Below are 22,260 nucleotides of genomic sequence, written 5' to 3' on the forward strand. Positions count from 1 at the left end.
AAACCTCATGGAGCTGCCCTGTGAGCAGAAAGAGATCCCTTCCTAGCCAGACTGTTGGTCAGGTCACCACCTTGTCTACTCAGAGCAATAATCCCAAAGCCCCTCAGCTCATGTGGGTGTGACTGTTTCTCTCCACAGGATGAGGTCTTTGTGATTCTTCCCAGCCTGGGAGAGTTTTCAATGATAGAAATAGACTTCAGGAGCTCTGGTAGAACAGGAATGCAAATACAGAGTAGATTTTTGTTTCTTTATTCTTTCTTTAAACACCTCTAGGCTTGCTGCTTCCTATCCTACAGTATGCCCTGAAGGTATATTTTTCTTTTCCTCTTCCTGCTGTAAAGCCATACTTACACACACTTCTACAGACCTGTTTTTGATGTTCCCTGAAGGATATCCTCTAGATCTTTTCCAAAAATCAAGCAAACAAACCAACCAAAAAACCCAACCCTTTTGGGCCAATGTAGGGAGCTCCTTCAGGCTTTAATGCAATTCAGATGCAAAGCACTTCCTTCAGTAAGAACTCACTAAGCTTCAATGAAATTTTCCTCTACAATTTAATAGCTTCAAGCCACAACTTGCAAAACCTCTGGAAGACTCAGATGTTATGTTGCAGCAGCCTGGTAACATCAGCGTAGCCACTGGCAGTGCTAAGTTATAAGCTTTAAATTTCTGCCCAATAGCTTAAAATGACATGTTTGGAGCTCAAGGCTTATGAGGAGCAGCTGAGGGAAGTGGGGTTGTTTAATCTGCAGAAACGGAGGCTGAGGGGAAACCCTTTTGCTCTCTACAACTCCCTGAAAGTAGGTTGGAGACAGGTGTCAGTCTGTTCTCCCAAGCAGCACATGACAGGACAAGAGGAAACAGCCTGAACTTGTGCCAGGGGAGGTTTAAATTGGCCATTAGTGAGTATTTCTTCACTGAAAGGACTGTCAAGCACTGGCACAGGCTGCTCAGCGAAGTGGGTGAGTCACCATCTCTGGAGGTGACTGGAGGTGATGATGCTGTGCTGAGGGACATGGTTTAGTGACGGACTTGCCGGTGTCAGGTTAAGAGCTGGATTTTATGGCCTTAAAAGATTTTCCCAACCAGAATGATTTTATGATTCTATGAAATCACTACTCACCACTGCAGAGGGTCAGAGAAATAACTTTACAGTAAGAGTTATGTTTTATGGAACCCCTCCAGCTACACAATACATTAATTAACTGAAGAGCAAATGGTACAAAACAGTTTGTTTCCACTTGCACTAAACAATCAACTCTGCTCTTGTGATGGCACAGTATAAATGGCATGCACTCAATGGTTTGGTCAAAACAGAAATGCAGTCTTTTCTTAGACTCTTGGATTTCAGCTAATGAGTATTACTGACCACATACAGATCCTAAGTATCTGCAGAAAGGTTTGAATACCAATGTCTCTGTGAAGAAGAGCATCTTCATTGTTAGAAATTGCATGGTTTATGGCACTGTAAATCATTCCTCCATGCCAGAGTTAAAACACTTACTTCCACTTTCTGGGTGAATACTACAGTAATGACACAGAACTATTTTCTTGGAACATTTATGTGTTTTATAACATTATTTACTCATAGGTGTTTCAGTCATTCACAGGTGGGAATTATGGGACAGCAGATAACACAAAGGGTGATAGACTAATGAGCATGATGGATTTGTTATAGATAAACTTAACAGCATAGAAATCTATAGCACAAGATCACACCAACAATCATTTTGACAAAGGCATAAAAAAGGGATAAATGCTCCATTAAATAGAAAATGACACTTCTTTTCTTTTACTATGGACAGCAGTTTTGTTCTCTCTGAGGTTAGAATTGCAGTTCAGTGCAGCAACATTTCTCCTTCAGAACTGGAGTAGGAAGTGAAACTGAAGTGTCATGCTCTGGTACTACACCTTGGTGCTCTGCCCCATTTGCCAGGGCACATGGGTAAGCTGTCATGTACCATTTTATCAATGTTAAGGAAATCTGCTGGCAAACTGCTGGTTAAACTGGATAAAACGGACCCTACTGTCAAGCTGTTTTCTACTGCTGATCTAATTAATGTTGCTTCAGGAGCAGTGTTTGCCTGCAGAGAAGGAGTAGTGTACCTGGAGAGGTGTAATATTGCTGGAATAATAAGGAACTCCCCTAAACAGATACAACCTCACGTGAACTGTGGGATCACAAGGAACCAATATCCAGTTAGATTACATTGCTTGTCTAGAGTGTAATTCATCATCATTTGCACCTCTAGTAAGCTTGTCTAGGAATAACTTGTTAGAAAGGTGGCTACCTCACCAGTATAGGTTGAGTAAGGACCCTCCACCATCTAAGTCACTCTCCAGCTGTGTTTGCACAGTTTAGACATGGTGCTTCCTGTCTCAGACTGTAACATTATTCTGCTGTGTTAAGAAGCCAGACAGTGATCTCAAAATAACCAAAATGCCCAACTATCTTTTGGCATGAAGTCTGCGTGAGCCATTCTCTGGCTCACATCACACATTATAACCCCTGCTTGGGACTGCACTAAAAGGGAGAAGCTATGCTTTATTCGTGGCATATTAATTTTTCCACAGACCCTCAGGAGAAACACCAGTGACTTTTTTTCATAGAGAGGGGTCAGCACTAGGAATGGTATTTTTATTGACTAGATCTATTGATTCATATGCTAGTGTAATTCACTTGTGTACTCAGACATTTCCCTGCAGGCAGATTGAATGGAGAAAATCTCTGCATATACATATGACAAGCAGAGTTCCTTTGGACTTTCATGCAATTAAGTTAAGAAGTTCGGGTTTGTTTGCCTAGTTATTGTTAGACTTATTGTCAGAGATAATATAATGGCCAAGTTTTCAGAAATTACATGGTAAAATTACACTTTCAGGTCCCTGCAGAACACAATGCTCAAGAACTAAACGAAAATATACAACATATTACATATTCAAGTACATACTCCCTAAAAAATTCTCATTCTGTCTTGCAATGGTGATGCAGACAGAGGCAGAATGATCTCTGCTAGGGTGCAGGCAGAAGTTCATAAAAGACTCATGGGAGGAATTCCTCTGTTTTTGTGGGCTCCTGTCCTGGCTGGTGTGAGGTTTTCTTCAGTAGCATGAGGAACACTGGTAGTGGGTTAAGAGAGACACAGTAGCCCTTGAACAAACCGGGAATCAATGGAGCATCACTGGGTCTCTCTGTTGAGTCACACATCAGATGGCATCACCTTTCCTGCATTTGTGCAGACTGAAAAGATGTACCATGAACCAGACAGCCAAAAATTATTGGAGGGACCTTAGCAGAAGTAAGATAATTTCCTTCTTTACACTGGGCTGCAAAAGGAGATGAAGCAAGTGTCAGCCTCCCACCTCCCTTGAAATGCATCCTGCTAAAAACAGTGATGCCACAGTACAGGAAACTTGCAGGCCCTGTGCTTAGGGAGTTTGCTGCTTAAACAGTGCTGAAAAACAGCCTTTCTGGATTGCAAACTGAATTCGGCTGGACAGAAAGTTTCCAGCTCCCCATCTAAGTTAACTGGGTGTGCTGCCTCCCCACTAAAATGACCTCACTGCCCAAGAAAGACATGGTGCAAGGCTGCATTAAGATGCCAAGCCTTTCTTTGCAAAGGAAACAAAAGAGAAGCATTAAAATCTATCCTGTCTAAATTGATTACTTTGATGGCTTGATAGCTCAATTATCTTTGACCATCTGAAATAGTTCAATATTTGCCTTTAAAGGCAGTGGCAAAGTGATCAACAGCAGGCTTCTGTGCTGCTGAATTAATCCAGAAACCTTGCACAAGATGACTAAACCAGTTGTTATCTGCTTTGAAATTCAAAGGAAACTTTACTTACTGAGGACGGCTGGCCTCACATACACACACAATGGCCACTGGCCTTCAGACCAAGAGGCCAGTTACCAAATCTAACATGAAGATTTAAAACAGTTCTGTAGAAGCAGGATCATGAGATAGCAGCACTGTACAACACACCAGACAATGGGGAAATGTTTGCAATGGCATTTGTAAATGCAAACAGTTGTCCTCGTAGGAGACATAAGCTTGCAAGTTTTGATATCACTCTTCACCTTTCCTGAAGAATATGAATTTGAAAATTAAATTATAGGTTTGGAGGTTTTTTTTGCTTTTTTGCTCCTAGCAGTAGATGTAAGTTCTTGATCATGTTAGATAATAAATTGTCCTGATAGTAAAAGTGAAAAGATTTATGCAAAGTGCATATTGAGACTAGTAGAGCCAGGAGGCGGATACAGTGAAATGTCAAAGAATCTAATGATTTTCAGTATAACTGTAATAGATAATAATGTAAAGTCATGAGCAGTGGATGAACTAAAGGAAGGGAAAGCCATGGGAAAAAATTACATCATTTTAGATCTGTATAAAAACTATGCAAATTTAAGTTACAACATTCTTATGAGAAAGAAATACTGCTATGCAAATTCACCCACAGAAGCTAAACTCTTCTAATTGAAGCCTTTGCTAAAATCTCTGAACTCTCTAAATCAAAGTAAGCTTCTTAAAGCATAAGCGAATTCTCAGCCAGTATAAATCTCTCCAGCTTTAGCCTCAGCTGAATTCCTAGATTGTGGCTGAGGCAAGCTTTATATTTGTTTACTCCCAAACATAAGGGAAGTAGGCTATGTTACCCGACCTACATTGAGCATAACACACACAAAGCACTATAATTTTTTGGAAAGTGATTGTCTCACCTGCATTTGCTTTGCAGTGGACTTGTCTGTCAAGTGTGACTAAGCATGTTAATAGAGAACATTTGGGGGAAAGATTGTTTGCAGATACAAATGGAAAGTGTTGTAAAACACAAAGTGTCAGACCTAAACTAGTGCAGATTTATGGCTTACTGAAGATATGCTAAGAAAATTTTAAGGAAGCAAGCTACCAATTTCCTTGGTGATCCACACTGGATTTACATGCTAGTGCATGGAGAACAGCAATAAGAAGCAAACTGAGGATTTTGGAAGCACTTTGAGTTCCAGTTTTGGAATAAAATACTATGAAGACTATTGCCAATGAAGGTGGGACTAGAGAAAAGCAATTCTGCAAAGACCCAATCACATGAAGTGCTATCCATGCTTGTTAAGTCTAGATTACCTAGACAGTTGGATAAAGTGTGCTTACAGCACTAGACACAAAACCAAAACCTCCCCAGAAGGCTTGGCCATCATTTTCAGAGGCTGGAGCTCCACTTTTGGAGCTCAGCTTCTTGTCAAGTGAAAGGTGTTGCAGTGTTTGGACAGGCTTTTACAAAATTTTTTTGGCAGTTGAAGGGATGTTTGAGCTGTTCAGGTCAAATAATTAAAAAAAAAAAGTGACCAAACCAGAAATTAAGAGCCTGGTCCAACATCCACTAACATCTCTGTCACTCATTTTCCTCATTTCAAGCTTTCATTCACACATTTTATGTAAGTCTCTGCCAGAAGAAACAGGGCAAATGCGAGGTCTTATTTCATGTTTCATACATGGTGTTACTGCTATGGTTAAGAGAGAAAAAACCCAAATCACTCCTTTAACTGTGTTTTAAACCAACTCAAACAAATATTTCTCTTGTGAAATTTAATGGGTGCCAAAATCTCATTTCAAACATCAATCTCAAATGCATAACAGAGAATAAAACTACTTGGGTGAATCATTAGTGGTTTTATTAATAGGTTAGGAAGCCTCAAAGTACAAACATTTTGATCTATCCATAAAATCTTACCAAAAGCTAATCAGCTAACATACCTTCTTAGATTGCATCGATGTTCCTACTCTGTGCAAATGAAGGTTTTTTGCCTTCTATATCAAGTTATTTTGAATTAAAATGTGCACCTGGTTAAGCCTGCGAAAACTTTTATCAACCATGTTAACACAGCTGAGATTTCAGCAAGTTGGTCTAAACATATAAGTAGAAAGCAACTCAATCTTGCACCATTAGCCTGTGCATGAGAGCATTTTTTCTTCATGTTAAAGAAAATTAATAGGAATGGCAGAGACACCAGGCAAATCTAGATAAATGCCACTGACTCCTGCGTACTTGATTAGAAAACTAATTAATAATCAAAACTGAGTAATGACTTCTGTAGAAATATTTATAGCCCTTTTCCTTACTCCATCATTATCTGAGGCCCCTATTTGTATGTCACACCAGACTTGATTATATAGGAACATTCAGGAAAAGCAGCTGAATTAATTAACTACAGGTGTGACTTTGAACTGTCTTAATAAAACTCCCTTTAATCTTGTGTGGACACTGAATTAAAGCACTTCAAATTTAACTGTGCGTCCTTTACCTCAGAAGCAAAGTAAGCAAAGTGAAATCAAGGTGAATTCAATAGTAAGACTATATATATGAGGGGTTAATACAATTTGAAGCTACTTTGCAAAGATTTCCAAAGCACAGTAAGCAAAATTCATAGCTGCAAAACTCCTCATTCTGAAGAAGAGACTGACATGCAGTTTTACTCAGGTGATGATAGCTTGCTTCAAAATGATTTTGAATTTTCAACTTCCGCAAATCAAAAGTGCTCTGCTACAGAATGTTATGGAAAATATAGAGGTATAATTTCAAGAGCCGTAACTTTAACTCTCTCTGTCACATAATTGGCTCAGTTTTGTTGCTGAGGTAGTATATTGTTACTTTTATCAACCCCCTTCACACTTCTAATTCCTCTGCAGTTGATTGCATTCTTTTGCTTAACTAAGTCTCTATGCTTCAACAATATGCTTATATACCACGTATGATTCTATACTTCTGTACATTAGAAACCAAGCATGATTCCCAGATTCTGGATTTATATTCCACTGACATTCTTATATTTGCAGATTACAGACTGCTGAATGTTTAAATGGGCAAGAGATTTTGTGTTGGTATCTTACCATTACAGTAAGACTTGAAGTGCTCAGTAGTTTGGGCTAGATCTTTATGCGTAGCCAGCAACAGAAAGTTAAATTGCTGTAAATTCCATCATCCTCAGAAAGTCTTTGCTAGAGCAAATATTGGGCACCTTGCCTTGTTGGAATTAGAGGGCTGCTCAGATGGGCACAGGGCTGTCCTGTGGCAATGTACAGGATAGAAGGAAACTATCTGATTTCTGCTAGGCTCCCTCAAACTGGTCCTGCAGTAAGTCTTTCGCAGCAGGTGGCATTGTTCTGTCAAAGGACTATGATTAGATTTTTTGGGGGCAACCTTGTCCCACATTATCTTTCCCGTTATGCTGTTAAGATTCCTTACTAACATTTATTCTGTTGGTTAAAAGAAAACTAATGTGTGAGGATTTTCATTACATTTAAAAGGGAAAAAAAACTTTTTAATACTTTTCATGCACTACTGTAAGAAGTTGAATCCATAATGAAAAGTCAAGGAAGAAAATCCCATCAGGTTTTATTAAAATCAAATATACTGATATTTGGCTTTAGAATAGGAAACTGATGCTATAAGAATACTCCAGGAGAAATATCACCCTGAACTTGCTCTGTACCTAATTTCTTTTCTCAGACACCATTACCAAAGACAGGGTGCTGGGGCAAATGGATTTCTGGCATGAACAGCCATACTAAATGTATCTACCCCTTTACTGTTCCAGAAGGGTGTTCGTCCTTTAGCAGTATTGCTTCTTATTCCTTCTATTTACACCTTCTCTGTTTTTCTTATAAATGTGGCTATTCCTACAGTTGGACCATAAATAGCCTTACACACTCCCTTCTCTCTGGAGTGGGCAGATTCATATTCTTTCCTTCTCTCCAGACAGAGGTACGGTATTTAAGTGTCCTCTCAATTTATGTGGGGCAATGTCTGCAATGTCTGCTTCCTGCAGGCTGGGCTAGCAGTGGGAAAAGTAACAAGTATTTCTCAAATGTGAAGCTTTCATATCTCAGTGATGCCATAGTAAGAGAAGTCAGAACTGCAAGGGGACAGTTTCTTTGAGGGACCAGAGCACCGTGCAACTGGAAGGTTGTTAGGAAAAACATAAATGAGGCAAAGTCTATGCTCCTGTTCTGCTGCACGTTGGATAAAAGCTTCACTGGCTTTGGGGAGGTTGTATCACTCAGATGAGACTCATCAGAGGATTTGATCCCTTAAAAATTGTAGTTGTAGATATACCATCCATAACTACCTGTTGGCATTTCTGCAGCAATACTTGCTAGTGTAGATGTGGTGTTGTAGAAGAAAGTGGGCTAGCAGCTAAACAGTAAGAATGCAAAGTCAGGAAACTGCTGCTTGCTTAGTCCCAGGTTTGGCAAGGCTTGCTAGAAAAGCTGTATACTTTAGCTTCCAGCACATCTAGCACTTTATCATTGATCACGATCTGTTGTTTCGTTCCAGTAACAGCAAATGCTGAAAAAAGGCAAAAAAGAGAAGGTGCATTTTCCACTATTTGAGAAACAAGGTGTCAGGAGTAACTCACTCATACATTAATGAGTACTTTCAGATCACTGCACTGAAGCTGCACTATAAAGGATGTAGTTTGTTTTCTCACATACGAAGGCCATTATTAATATGGCAAATAAGGAACATTTTAAGTATCAGGAAAGGGTAGAAGTTACAAATAAACAAAATTCTGTTTTAAATCACATATGGCACATATAAAAAGCAGATTTTCTCACTGATGACCAGTATTTCAGTCTTTCCTATATTAAAGAATACTTATTCTTCTAACACATTTTCATTAATAATCACTTGAGATGCTCGTAACACAATAGGCAGTAAATAAACATCAGTCTCCTCCTGGTCATGGGAAGATTAGCTTTTCATGCCACCAAGAGAAGCAAACTCAGTGGAGAGGACCTTGCCAACTGCATTAACTGTTTTCACTCCCTCAACTTCTTGTCAAAGAAGAAAGCATTTGTGGACAGCATGCATTGCTCTCCTGGGCACATTCCAGGAGCAGTGAATACTGTTGGGGACTGCCCTTCTCCACTGCTACTCAAATCTCTTTTTGAGGCTGTGACATTCACACACCTTCCTCTTAATCCTTCTAGTCCTCCGGAATTGTTTTTTTGTTCTCCCTGTATTTCTTTCCTCCTCCAGCCCATTCTCTGCTCAGAGGGCTTGAAAGTTTGGTTATGGTTGGGCTAGCACCTGGCTCTAAAAGGGAGAATGACAGCTAACAGGGCTTAAGCAGGACTTAATTAAAACTTTTTAGCTCCTTCCTGCATGGTCTAGTGAGGGCTTATGTGCTTACTGCATCACTGAGAAATACTTGCAGAATAATTGGCCCCAGGAGAGTCATATGCCAGTGCCCTCAGAGTCTTCTTCTACATTAACTATTTTCCTTTGTTATCTTTTCACTGCTGATGTCAACCACCAGAAGAAGCATTGAACTGGAATGCTTCTGGAGCATTTTTCTTTACCAATCACTTTCTTCTGTCTGCCTCTTCAGAGATTTTTCTTTCTTTTTAGAGCTCTCCTCACAATGCTCTGAAAAAGAAGAGAATGTGGAGGTGAACTTTGCATTCTTCAGGGTCCCTGTGCTCTAAATTTGAACCAAAACTGTAGGTAAGAATTTGGTCTCCACACAAAACCGAGGCCATCTCTGCTACAGCCTGGCATATCCTCATAGTGCAGAGATGTCATTCATGGCAGAGCAGCTGCACTGGTAGATAGCTCTGTGTAGGCAAATAAGTTCACTTCCTCCCCTCTCCATACACTTTGTTTTCCTCAGACAATACTGGAACTACAAAACAAAAGGCCCCACCCCTGGAAAGGCAACGGAGTGACATATCCTTGGCAGTCCTAGGGCATATCAAGGACAGTGGGGTCATTAGGAGCAGTCAACACGGTTTTACCAAGGAGAAGGCATGTTTGACCAACCTCTAGCCTTTTATGAGGACATAACCAGGTGGACTGATGATGGTAGAGCAGTGGATGTGCTTTATCTTTATTTCAGTAAAACATTTGATACTGTCCCCCACAGCATCCTTCTGGCTAAACTAAGGCTGTGTGGTCTGGATGGTCAGATAGTGAGGTGGATTGGGAACTGATTGAAGGGAAGAAGTCAGAGAATTGTGGTCAATGGGATGGAGGTTAGTTGGAGGCCTGTAACTAGTGGAGTCCCACAGGGGTCAGTACTGGGACCAGTTCTGTTCAGTATTCATCAGTGACCTGGATGAGGGCACAGAGTGCACTGTCAGCAGGCTTTCTGATGACACCAAACTGTGTGGAGTGGCCAACACAGCAGAAGTCTGTGCTGCCATTCAGCGAGACCTGGCCAGGCTGGAGGGCTGGGCAGGAAGAAATTGAATGAAATTCAACAAGGGCAAGTGTGGAGGCTTGCACCTGGGAAAGAACAACCCCATGTGTCGGTACAGTTTGGGGACTGATCTGTTGGAAGGCAGTGAAGGGCAAAAGGATCTGCAGGTCCTAGTTGATGGAGGGTTGACCATAAGCCAGCAGTGTGCTCTTGTGCCCAGGAGGTCCAGTGCCCCTCTACTCTGCCCTGGTGAAGCCACATCTGCAGTACTGGGTCCAGTTCTGGGTCCCCCAGTTCAAGAGACATAGAACTGCTTGAGAGAGTCCAGTGCAGAACCACAGAGATGATTAAGGGAACGGAACATCTCTCTTATGAGGAGAGCCTGAGGGAGCTGGGGCTCTTGAGCTTGCAGAAGAGGAGACTGAGAGGTGCCCTCAGCAGTGGTTACAAATATGTAAAGGGTGAGTGCCAGGAGGCTGGAGCCAGGCTCTTCTCAGTGATGTTCCATGTCAGGACAAGGGGCAATGAGTGGAAGCTGAGGCACAGGAAGTTTCATGTAAACATGAGGAGGATTTTTTCCCCTGTGAGGGTGGCAGAGCCCTGGAACAGGCTGCCCAGGGAGATTGTGAAGTCTCCCTCCCTGGAGACATTCAAAGCCCGCCTGGACGTGTTCCTATGTGACCTGGCCTAGGTGATCCTGCTCTGGCAGGGGGGGTGGATGGGATGATCTTTCCAGCTCCCTTCCAGCCCCTGGCATTCTGTGATTCTGTGATCTGCAGTGAAATTGCTTTGCCTGCTTGGAGGACTGGTAATATTTCAAGCTGAGACCACCAATTCACCAGGCAGAAAAGGCTTGGATCTGCCACCAAACTTTTGCTGTTGACTTAAAGTGATGGGGAGATTACTCTAGGTTTAACTCTTTACTACTTCTCCTGCAATGCAAGATCACTGAGCAGTCTAGAGGATGGTGCATTTTTGATTGTATTTACTATTGTTGTGTGAGTCTGGGTAATCTCTCTCTTGAGTGCTGTACCCTGTGGTTTCAACACTCAGGTTAGTCTCACAATTTTTCATTTTCACTAGATTTCATTTAAAAATAGTTTCTGGTCAGCATGATACAAAATACAGCATTCCTCACAAAATAGAGAACTGGACCTGCTTCAGGTTATGACATTTTCTTTTCTTCCTGCAGACAGTGAAATGTTAGCACTTGCAATTTTCTAAGTGCACTTCTATCCAATGTATGTACTGCAGAAAACAGCACCAGTTTAGCTAATTTGATTGTAACTCTTCTGTGCCTAGGAAGAACTTGTGAAAAGTATCTGCGGAAACTAAAAGGAATATGAGACCAGAGAGGTGAGATAGTGGTATGCTTTATCTAATATTCTGTTTTCAGGAGAGATTACTGCCAGTTTGATTTACATTAGAGCAAGAAATCCTGTAGGAAAAAAAAAAGTAATATATTCTCATGAAGCTTTTTTGCTATCATCTAGCTTGTGAAAATGAGCATCTTCACTGAAATCTGAGCCTTATACATCATATCAGCACTTTTGGTTTTACTTCTGTTACCTGATCTTCTTATCCTCATAAATTGCCTGTTTCTTGACTGCTGCTTCAATAACATTCTTTGGAAATGAGTTTACACAGTGTGCAATTACACAGATGAAAAACATCTATCTCCTTTTTGGTTATAAATGCATTATCTCTCAACTGAATTGATGCCTCCTGGTTTATATCTGATGAGAAAAGGCAATTCTGTTAGGTCTACCTGCCTTTTCAGTCTTTCTCTGTGCACATTTATTCTGTTTCCTCCAATTTTCCTCTGATTTAAAGCAATGTATTTATCTTCATATGTGTATTTTTCCATGCCTAGCAGCCTTTGCCATTGGTTCTGTCCGCCTTCTCTTTTTCTGCTGTGCCATCCCCGGGGACATAAAAGCTCTCTAATAAATCGTAATGACAGAGTACAAATTAATTTAGCTTGCATTCGCATGCACTAGATCTGCTTCCTCTGAGACTCTTGGTATGTCTTGAACTCCCTTCCACTTGATCCAACCAGCTGTCAATTGGGTTTTTTAATAAGCACATCCTCCAGAAGTGCTTTGCTTTTCTCTCACGCACATTTTCTCTGGAAGAAGGGCCACACTGAATACTTTGCATGTCAAGCCACAAACATGTCCTATACATGTCAGCATTTGAAATCAAATTTAAGTTGTTATCAATAAGAAGGGAGTTCAACTAGAGACAGAAGATTTCCTTCCTCTGAAGTGTGAGAGTTCACTTTTTTATTTGTAAGGCTTAAACAATCATATAAGAACCTAGAAAACTGGAAGAAGCTAGATTTAGATTAAATATTAAGATGGAATTCTTCATCACAAGGGTGGTGAGGCACTGAATCCAGTTGCCCAGAGAAGCTGTGAAGGCTCCAATTATGAGAGTTTTCAAAGCTAGCTTGGATGAGGCCTTCAAAAACGTAGTCTAGTAGGAGATGTCCCTGCCCATGGCAGGGGTTTGGAACCAAATTATCTTTAAGGTCTCTTCCAACCCAAACCATTATATTCTGAAATAAGATTAGACCATTCTGCCTGCTAGAACTTAGGGAAACATGACAATGTAGTTGCTTGAAGGAAGGAACTTTTAATTGGTTTTTGTTCTTTCATCCTAGGCAGTTTCAGTCTGTGGATGTCAGATCCTAAGTCTGGTAAAATCTTTTGATTAGAAGCATATATTTAATTTTAAAAGGAAGTAATAATTTTGTAAGCACAAAGTCTGTAGAACCGATCAACAGACAAAAAGATTGTTTTGGAAGAAGGCAGTGTTCAACCACATCTTGGGGGCTTGAAGACAACTGCAAAATCTTGACTGAAATTCCTGCTTCTCTAAAGTCAACTGAACTGATTTTCAGGGACAAAAATTAAAGCCAGGATTTCACAGCAAAAGTCCAAAATCCTAAGAGAAAACCTAAGAAAGGAAATGTTAAAAGTTAATCAAACAAACAAAAAACCCCAAAGATATCTATTTAGTTTTATTTGTCTGCACTGGGAAGGCTGTGTGCATTTTGGCATGAGACCAAAGCTGAACAGAATCATAAATAAATATTTGCAGGTTTCAAATCTTGTGTTTCAGATAACTGCAAGGAAAAGAGCGTTAAGGAAGACATTGGATTAAAATAGGAGGGTCATACAGTTACTAATGATTTGTTTGATCTTTTCAAGAGTCTAAATACAGAACTCAAGTCAAATGAAATGATAATTTACTACTTAAAGTTATTCGAACATGCATCAGTGTATATTAGAAACATTTAGCTCTACCTACTTTTATTTATAAATTTGAAGGAGAGGTTAGAGTGAGAGGTTTAAAACTAGTTAATAGATTGACCTGGCCTTCCAGAGGAAACCTACGGTCTGTCTTTAATAACTGAGGATACGTTTTGTCTCCTACCCTCTTGAGGTTTGGTTAGTATTAACACAAGATGTGAAAGGAATCCTGAGCTTCACTTTTTAGTAGTTTCTAGTCTTGCAAGAGGAGGGATTGAAAATGAGATGAGGAAGAATTTTTTTGGGTAACATTTTGTAAAACTAAAGGCTTTTCCTCTCCTTCAAAGACTTGTGCACTTGATTTTTGCACATCAGTATCATTCTGCAAAGTGTGTTTTCAAGGCGGAGGGCTAAAAAGGCACTGGTACAAATTCGGCGATTTCAGGTTTGAGTTAAGTGAAGGTGTCTTCTGTGGAGTTAGGTAAATAAATGACACCTGGCTGCAGGGCATTCCTAAATTGTTACAGAAATCCTTCCTCAGTATGGAAGTGAGATTATTGTTAAAACTGTCATGCTGCTGAAATTGGGTGTTATGGATGAGGATGGGTTTAGAGAGAAGAAGTAGTTCTGTCATTGATTTGTAAACCTCGGTTCTGTGGCTGCTTATGTAGCACTGACAGGGAGTTAACGCATCTGCCCTTACAGGCAGCACATGGAAGCACTATCTCTCGCTGCTGGCCAGGGGCGCCCGTGTGCTAGCCCTGGGGTGTGATGCTTTGGGTGTTCCCTGCCCACCCCCCCACCCCCACCCCCCATTTTGTAAAATCACCCAGACTAGACTCAGCCAGCTCTGGAAATTTTGAAGGAAGCTTTGTATTTACAGCTTAGCTCAATATACAAGCAGTATATACAGTTATATACAGAAATAGACAAGGTAAAAGGTAATACAGAAACACAACAGCCCTCCCAGACACCTGAGTCCCCAGGAGGGGCTCCCAACTGCCCTTCCACCCTCTCCCACCCTTCTCTGCCTTACCTCAGCCGTTGCCTTGTGCCTAAGGAAGAATAGAGGGTCGGCCAGGTGGGTTAGGAAGCAGGTGGATTAATCAGAGAGACAGGAGGTTAGGTTAGAGAGAGAAAACGCAGCCCACAGCCTGGACAGAGAGTGACTCCCTTATCTGTGTTTGCATTCTTGCTCTTCTACATCTCAGCGAGCCTATGAGTGCAGTAGACATCACCACTGTTTCCCTTTCACAGCCTGTAATCTAGTTCTTCTCACCAGAGCATGCTAGCCAGCTTCAGACTAGCACATGGGGTGAGCCTTTTCCAGGCAAGCAGGTAGGAGCACACTGCAGCTGAAAACAACCTCTGCAGAGCACTGCTGCTGTGCAGTTGCTGCTGCCTGGTCTCCGAAAAGGTTAGGTAGTGAAAGCAAGACTTGTGAGTCTTCCATGGAGGGATCCTTGAGGGTTATGGCCTTTCACTACACAAATCATCGTATTACTAGGCAAGCAGAACAATAAAAAATGGCTTTTTAGAATACTTTAATGGTTCTTTGGACATCTGACCTTAACTCACAGTGAAAAAGAACGAATAAGTGAGTGCAGATGTGGGGATTTTTGGGGAAGAGTGTCCTCCCCTGCTCTGCCCTGATCAGACTTCATATTGAATACTGTGTCCAGTTCTGGGCTCCCCAGTTAAGGAGGACAAGATGCTACTGGAGAGAGTCCAGTAGAGAGCCACTAAGACGATAATGAGACTGGAACACCTGAGGAAAGGCTGGGAGAGATGGGACTCCTTAGCCTGGAGGAGACTGAGCGGGGATCTCATGAATGCTTGTCAATAAATATTGAAGGGCAGGTGTCAGGAGGACAGAGCCAGACCCTTCTCAGTGGTGTCTAGTGACAGGACAAGGGGCAATGGACACAAACTGCAACACAGGAGGTTCCACACAAAGAAAAAAGTCTTCCGGTTGCGGGTGGCAGAGCCTTGGACCAGGCTGCCCAAGAGGTTGTGGAGTCTCCTTCTGTTATGGGCACTCAAACCCCACCTGGCTGTGTTCCTGTGCAATTTATTCTCGGTGGTCCTGCGAGGTGAGCGTGGCTGCGAGGGCCAGGCGCTGTCAAAGCGCGCCCGGGGCCGCGCCGTTGCCGCGGTAACGGGAAAGCACCCCGCGCCCCGGCCCCGCCAACATGGCAGCAGCGGCGGGTCCGCAGGGGAGCGGCGGCAGGTGAGACGCGACACAGTGGAGAGGCGTTCGCCTCTGTTCCCTGCCCCTCTTGCTGCTGCAGGCACCGCCGCCAGCGCCGGCACCATCCTCACAGCCGACTCCTCTCAGCGGCCGGGCGGGGCGGCGGAGCCAGGGCAGCGACTCAGCGATCCAGGGCCGCCAGCAGGCCGGCGGGCGAGGCGGCCGCGGGGGGCGGGCTCCCGGCACCGCCAAGCGGCGCTCCTCCTTCCCCTCCTTCCCTCCCTTCCCTGGGAGCCCCCGGCGGGGTGACAGCCCTGCCGAGTCCTGCCCAGGCCGGCCGAGTCGCCCCGGTCGGGGCTGCGGAGGCAACGCTCGATCGCACCTCGGCCCTCTCTGTGCCGGGACCCGCCACCCCCGCGCCCGCCATGTGGAAGCTCAACAAGAGCAGCAAAGTTCTGCTGGACGACTCGCCCGAGGAGGAGGAGACGCGGCTCCGCGGGCCGCCGCCGCCCGCCGCCTGCGCCGCCGCTGCCTTCGCGGCCCCCCAGGTAGGAGCGCGGAGCTCGGCGGCGGCGGGCGGCAGGCAGGGAGCCCCGTGGGGCCCAGGGAAGGGTCGTGAGGCTCGGCCCCGCGCCGTGCTGCTGCTCCCCTCCTCTCCGGCGGCATGAGTAATCACTTTTCCCAGCCCTGGATGTGTCAGCGGGCAGTGGTGGTCGGAGAAGGGGATGTTGGCGTGCGGCTGACACGATTTGCTTGGGGTGCTGACTGCTCTCTCCTGCCTTGTTTTCTTCCAGCAGCCGGCCTCCGGCATGGCTGAAACTTGCTGCCCTTCATTCCAGGGGCTTCATACCGCAGGGCACTTTCTCTCGCAGCCCTAGGCAGAAGCACTGCAACCCATCTGTTAAGCAGAGCACATTAAACAGCGATTTGTAAGAACACATCATCTGCAGCTGTGTGCGGGTTTATGTAGAGCACTGGCGTTTTGGCAGGATGGCTTCTTATGTAGTTTCAGTAATGGCAGTTGGCTATCTTAGCGATATCGTATTTGAAAGCTTGCTTTGTTAAATGCTAAGTTAAGTACCAGCACTGACCTTCTCGAAGTACTGGTCGCCTGACAAAGGCAACCTGAAAGGGTGGGCATCAGTCGAGTATCAGGCAAAACAAGTAAAAGAATGTTTGTTGTCTTGCTTTCAAAAACTTGATAACAATTAGGCATCGGTCCAGGTTGCGAGCCTGTTAGCGCTGGCTGATGCGGCTTTGTTGCTGAACTCATCTGTTGCCACGGGGTATCTTTAGGTGTGTACGAGGTTGCTGGAGACCTGCATATCTAAAGCTGTTGGTCCGGGCCGCAAACTGGGGAAGTTTGTATTCAGAAGTCGCAAAATCCCACCCAGCTTTCTGCCCTGTGGCCGCCTTGGCTACCTTGCTAGAAGAGCTGAAGTGGTTCTGGATAATCTAACTTCTTGAGTTTCCAGTTGCTCTGAGTTTTCAATATGCATTGCTACAGCTGAAGAGCAGCCTCTCCCAATTCTATTCCCTCTATCTTCCAGTAGCCCAAATACACGTCAGCTCACCAGTTCAGCCTAGCCTTGTCCTTGCCTCTGCAGAATGAGCAGGAAAGGTTTGGCCCTTGCTCTTTCTTTGACAGCAGCTACAAAGACTCCTGTGAATGAGCAGGGTCTGCGGGAGAAGAACAGATACTCATTTTGGAGACCTCCAGCTCTTATGGGATGATGGGGGATTGTGGGATTGCTGGCGACCTGAACTGATTCCCACAGCATCACATACATCATCTTAGGTCTCCCTCCTACAGTTCCTATCCTCAGGTGCTTGGAAACTTCCACTGTGCTTTCTAAAACGCTGGCTTGTGATTCCCACAGCCACCCGAGATTTGCTTACCTCCTGAACACCAGAAGTCACTGAAAGGTTTCAGTAAATCCCACCGACTGTTCACTGCTTCTCTGCCACAGATTCTTCAGGCACCTTCTGAGGCTTCTGGCTGTAGCCTCCCAGTAAGGATGATTCCTCAGGCTTACGTTCTGACAATTCTACCCATCCTCTGCTTTAGCAACAGAAGTTGGTCTGTTCGTTCTTTGTTTATTTGGTGTGGATTTTTGTCCTCTCCATTATCTTTTCTTGGCTTCTGTCCACTGATGACAATCTCAAGTTGAGAGTGACTTCTATTGCAAAATAGTTTGCCATTTTCATCAGTTTTAAACAAAATTCCTTTCCAGTGCCCACAGTGTCTATTGCCAATAAGCACCAGAATAAAATACTCTTCTTTTGATATTTTGGTATTGGAAGTGTCAAGGGAGAAAATAATTTATTCTTTAGCACTAAATGGAATATTCTCCAAGATAAAGGATTCAGAAAAGTTAGCAAGAGTACAGTGTAGCTTGGCATAGAAACTGGAGTGAAGATGATAAACTGTTACTTCTACCTGTGAGATTTGAGAGATTAGACAGCTGGAGAAAAAAATCAAAACCACAAGGAAAAAAAAGCACAACAACAAAACATAAACAACTCCCCCAAACCCATTTAAGTGCACTTTAAGGAATGGTAGAGTACATGGGAAACTGTGACCACCTGATTAATGTTGTAATTCTCATGATATTTCAAAGGTGGCTTCTCGGTCAGCCGTAGGTATGGTATGTCTGAAATGTGGCTTAGACAGGTGTTGAAGAGAAAGCATGGCGTAACCTGGTGCACTTGTTTGGCTGGTTGTAGCTGATCTGGTTCAAGGGCCTTGCTTGTAGTCTTTGATGTTTTGTTTTTTCATGTTCCATCAGAATCTGGTTTTGCTCCTGATAATCTGATAGCAAGGGAGTGAAAATCCGGTAATGTGTAGGGGGGTTTTGTAATGATCTACATTCACTGTTGAGAAGTCATCATCTGTGTCACACAAACCCCTGACTTTGAAGCAGGGTAGCACAACCAGAGATTGAAGGAGTTCTGGAGGTAGTTCTTGGTACTTTTGCTGTGCATAACAAAATCTCTTTTCCTCAGCCTCTGCTTTATTTGTCATGGTCCAGCCTGCTTAAGATACGAATGAAGAATTACCTTATCAAGAAGAAGAGAATGCAGAACTTCCCTAATTTTCTGTCCTGAGAGCCAAAATCCAGACAATTTGTGTGCTTTTAGTAAATTTACTGTTTGGATTCTTTCAGTCAGTTAAGAAAATCAAGCATTAAATTTCGTGCAGAAGTTTACTGCTAGATTTAACTTCCTAGAGGTTCCTCTCTGATATGTCATTTGGTGAAATGAGAGGTGAACCATAAGTGCCACATTTTGACTTTGATTTATGATACGTTGTTTTCCCCTACAACTCTCTGTTGTCTTTATTGCCATTTTTAGTGGGCAAATGGGAAAGAAATCCTTAAGCTTCTACTATTCATGCTGTAAATAACGCTGAAACTTTTTACTTCGAAGAACTCAGTAGTCACATCTGCGTCAATGAAATAAACCAGGCTGAATGTGTTCCAGTGTAATGAAATGTTGGTGTTGTATGTTATTTCTTCAAAGCTGAGAAAGAGTGGAGGAGTTCTTGCTGTGCAAGCCAATAATTAGGACATTGCAGTAGCAGACAGCAAAAAGGAATTAGCCTACTAGAAGTTTGAAAACAAACAAACAAAAAACTTTTGTTACTCTACCGAAGTTTTAGTCATTCTGTTTTGATGTGGAAGCCTGATCTGGGCTTACTCAAGCAGCTATTTGAATTTATGGAAGTTTGTTCTTCTTAAGTAGAAAAGCTTAGTTTGATCTAAAAAGAGAAGTTCTGACAGTTCGGGTTTTGTGGGAAACAGAATGGTTTGATTTTGTTCCAGTGGAGAACAAAAACAAATTTTAGAAACTGAAAATTGCAGTGGGAGGGAATGGTGAGCCTCTGGCCACTTTTAGCAGAAGTTTCTGCATACATTCAAGTTCTTTGAATTGTTAGCTCTTATTTAAAATGGTAAGGTGTTTCCTGAGATAAGAAAGACAAGTAAATGTTGAAGCAGTACCAGTGTAAATAGATGTGTGGATTATTGTATGTGTGTGTATATGTATATATATATATATATATATTGTTTTTTAAAAGTTCTGAATCTTGGAAGTTCATTTATGCTTTGAAGCATAGATTAAAAATACTTATGCACTGAAAAGGTTTTGTTGGCTAAAGTCTCAGTGAATACCTGGAGGCAGTTCAGCACAGGTAAGTATAACACATGTGTAAAATGAACTTAACGTGCTTTTCTGCGTGTGTCTCCCAAAATGTGCTAGAAGTGCCCAGCGGTGCATGCCAGCCCTGCAGTCAGTTTGTAATGCAGTCATAGTTCAAATTGTAGTTAGGTTTTTGGAAGAGGGAAAAAAACGTTGGGCTTTGACTTCTGGGAAGGAGTGTTTTGGCACTTGTGCTCAAGTTCTTCTTGATTCAATTCTGCCATCACCTGATCGGCTCTTAGAGATGTTGATGCTGTGTCAATATCGCATGTAACGGCTGGTGCTCAACTTTAAGATACATCTCTATCTTAAGATGGTGGATGGGTGTCAGGATGACCTATTTTATCTTCTGCAGCTTTATCTTTCATGTGAAACTATTTCAGATCCTTAGCCTTGATCTATTCTCCGTGGTTGTATTTTTTGATATGTTCAAAAAGAGTATGTGCAAAAACTTGTTTTGTGCTGAATTTTGTTTAGACTTGCTCACCGTGTGTTTTAAAGTTGGCTACACAGAATTTTAGTTATCTATTTTAATGTAGATGTTTAAAGTGCTGGTAAGATTTTAATACTGCCTTTCATCTTATAATGAGCTGAACTCAGACAGGCCCTGCAGGAATAGGGTGGGAGCTGAGCAGCGTTTCTTAATATTCTGCTAATATGTTGAATAAGTTTTGTGGGTGGTGGTTGGGTTTTTTTGTTCTTGGTTGTCTGGGGGTTTTTTTGTTGTTGTGTTTTGTTTTTAAATAAAACAGTTAATGTTAATCCAGCTAATCCCTTCGCTTTCTAGCCATTTTGGTGTGTCTCAGGCTTTGCCTGCAGTACTCTTGGAATTACTTCATACCTTCTCCTCTCATTTTCCCTTTTATCAGTTGTTATTGTGACATTTCAGTGACATTTTCCTGGCTGAAATCCATCACCTGTGTTCTGTCATCATTCATGAACATTAGATGGTGAGACTGACAGCGAAAACTTTTCTGAGCCCTTCCTTAGCCTGCCTTTCTTGCCTTTCCTCCTTCTTGTCACATTCATTTTTCAGCAGCTTCTTGAGCAGGTCCTGTTTCTCAGTGTCTTCCTGGAGCTCTGCAGAGCTGAAGCTGTCTTCTGGGGCTGTAGGCTTTGGGTTTTTAAAGTATCTTTTCATTTCTAAGGTGTTTCACTGATTTATGCTGTCATCTTAACATAGTTGACCTGGATCAGATCTACTTCTCTCCTCTCACTCCCTTTCTATTGGTTTATTCAGACTCTTGGAAGTCCTACAAAGCAGATACTGCGTAGTTGGTCTACTACATCAGTATCTACCTTTCAGTCAAGCGTGTAAACTGAAGGTGGTTGTTGTGTTTTATCTGTTGTGCAAAAGAGGGTTTGTGCCTAGTACTGCTGTTTCCTCTGTGAAGTCCAGTTCAGCTTGTTGTTTTGGGCTTTTACATGTCATTTTTCTTCTCTTGAGACAGCTGAAATTCTTGCGCAGACCCTCACTTCTCATTCTGACAGTGATTGCTTCCTCTACAGCTTCTAATACCTACACTGCATTTCCCCATCCCATGGTCTCTGCAAATTCCATTACTGATATTAATGTTGTTGCTTATGGCATAAAGTTTAAGTTGTCCTCATCCTTCAGTTTCCATTTCTTCAGCTAACTTCACTTTGTTTCAGGTTGCTCTCAAGGTTTTTCTTAGTACATCCCTTTCCTCTCCCGTTTGTCATTTTTGTCACTTGTTGCATTTTGCCTTGAGCCAGTTCTGCTTTATTGGCTCTGATCGCCTTGGTCTGCCAGCAGCCTTGTCTGTCTGCTTCCCTCCCAGCCCAGTACAGAATTGTCCCCTTTCACTGATCCACAGACCCCCTGGCTTCTCATTGGTTGAGGTCCACTTTCCTTACGGTGTTTGGTTTATCTTCATGGGGTTTTGCAGGGTTCCTGGAGGCAGTGCTAGGCTTGCTGTCTTTCATATACAAAGTCTGGTACTGCTTTCTGAGAAAGAATTAACCATTTTAATATATTGACTGCTACAAGAGTTTTATAGTTTTTACCCCTCACTTTTATAGACACTATTTGCTAGATTGTGTGAGGACATCCATAACCTGAGTAGAGCTATTAGAACTTAGTGAATGCTTTACCAGGTAGATTATCTTTCAGTTCTGACATCATCAGAGGTGCACTTCCAGCAGGCTTCTCTGCTGCTTCTTTGTGAGGAGCTCCAGGTGGGCCACTGTGAACAGTGCAAGTGGCTGATACAAGTCCATGTCAAAGGAAGCAGTTCATGTGCCAGTGAACACTAGTGAAAAATAGTGTGTCCGACCTGTTTTGCAGAAGGTATGCTATGAAAATATTGCCATTGCTCATGCAAGAGCCTTTTTACAGATACAGCATTTAATTGCAAATGCCATGACTGAGTAACAATTGTTATGTCAGCTGC

General features: G+C 42.6%; 1 protein-coding gene across 1 annotated transcript in view; it reads left to right on the forward strand.

The window, feature by feature from the left end:
* Nucleotides 1-15,619: 15,619 nt before the first annotated feature.
* Nucleotides 15,620-22,260, forward strand: part of TDRP (testis development related protein) — a 28,834-nt gene continuing 22,193 nt past the window's right edge. Inside the window, exon 1 of the mRNA XM_064145890.1 lies at nt 15,620-16,194. Coding sequence (XP_064001960.1) covers nt 16,072-16,194 — 123 coding nt within the window. The 5' untranslated portion in view covers nt 15,620-16,071. The remainder of the gene's footprint in view (nt 16,195-22,260) is intronic.

Source organism: Pogoniulus pusillus, chromosome 7 (assembly GCF_015220805.1).
Source record: "Pogoniulus pusillus isolate bPogPus1 chromosome 7, bPogPus1.pri, whole genome shotgun sequence".
NCBI lineage: Eukaryota > Metazoa > Chordata > Aves > Piciformes > Lybiidae > Pogoniulus > Pogoniulus pusillus.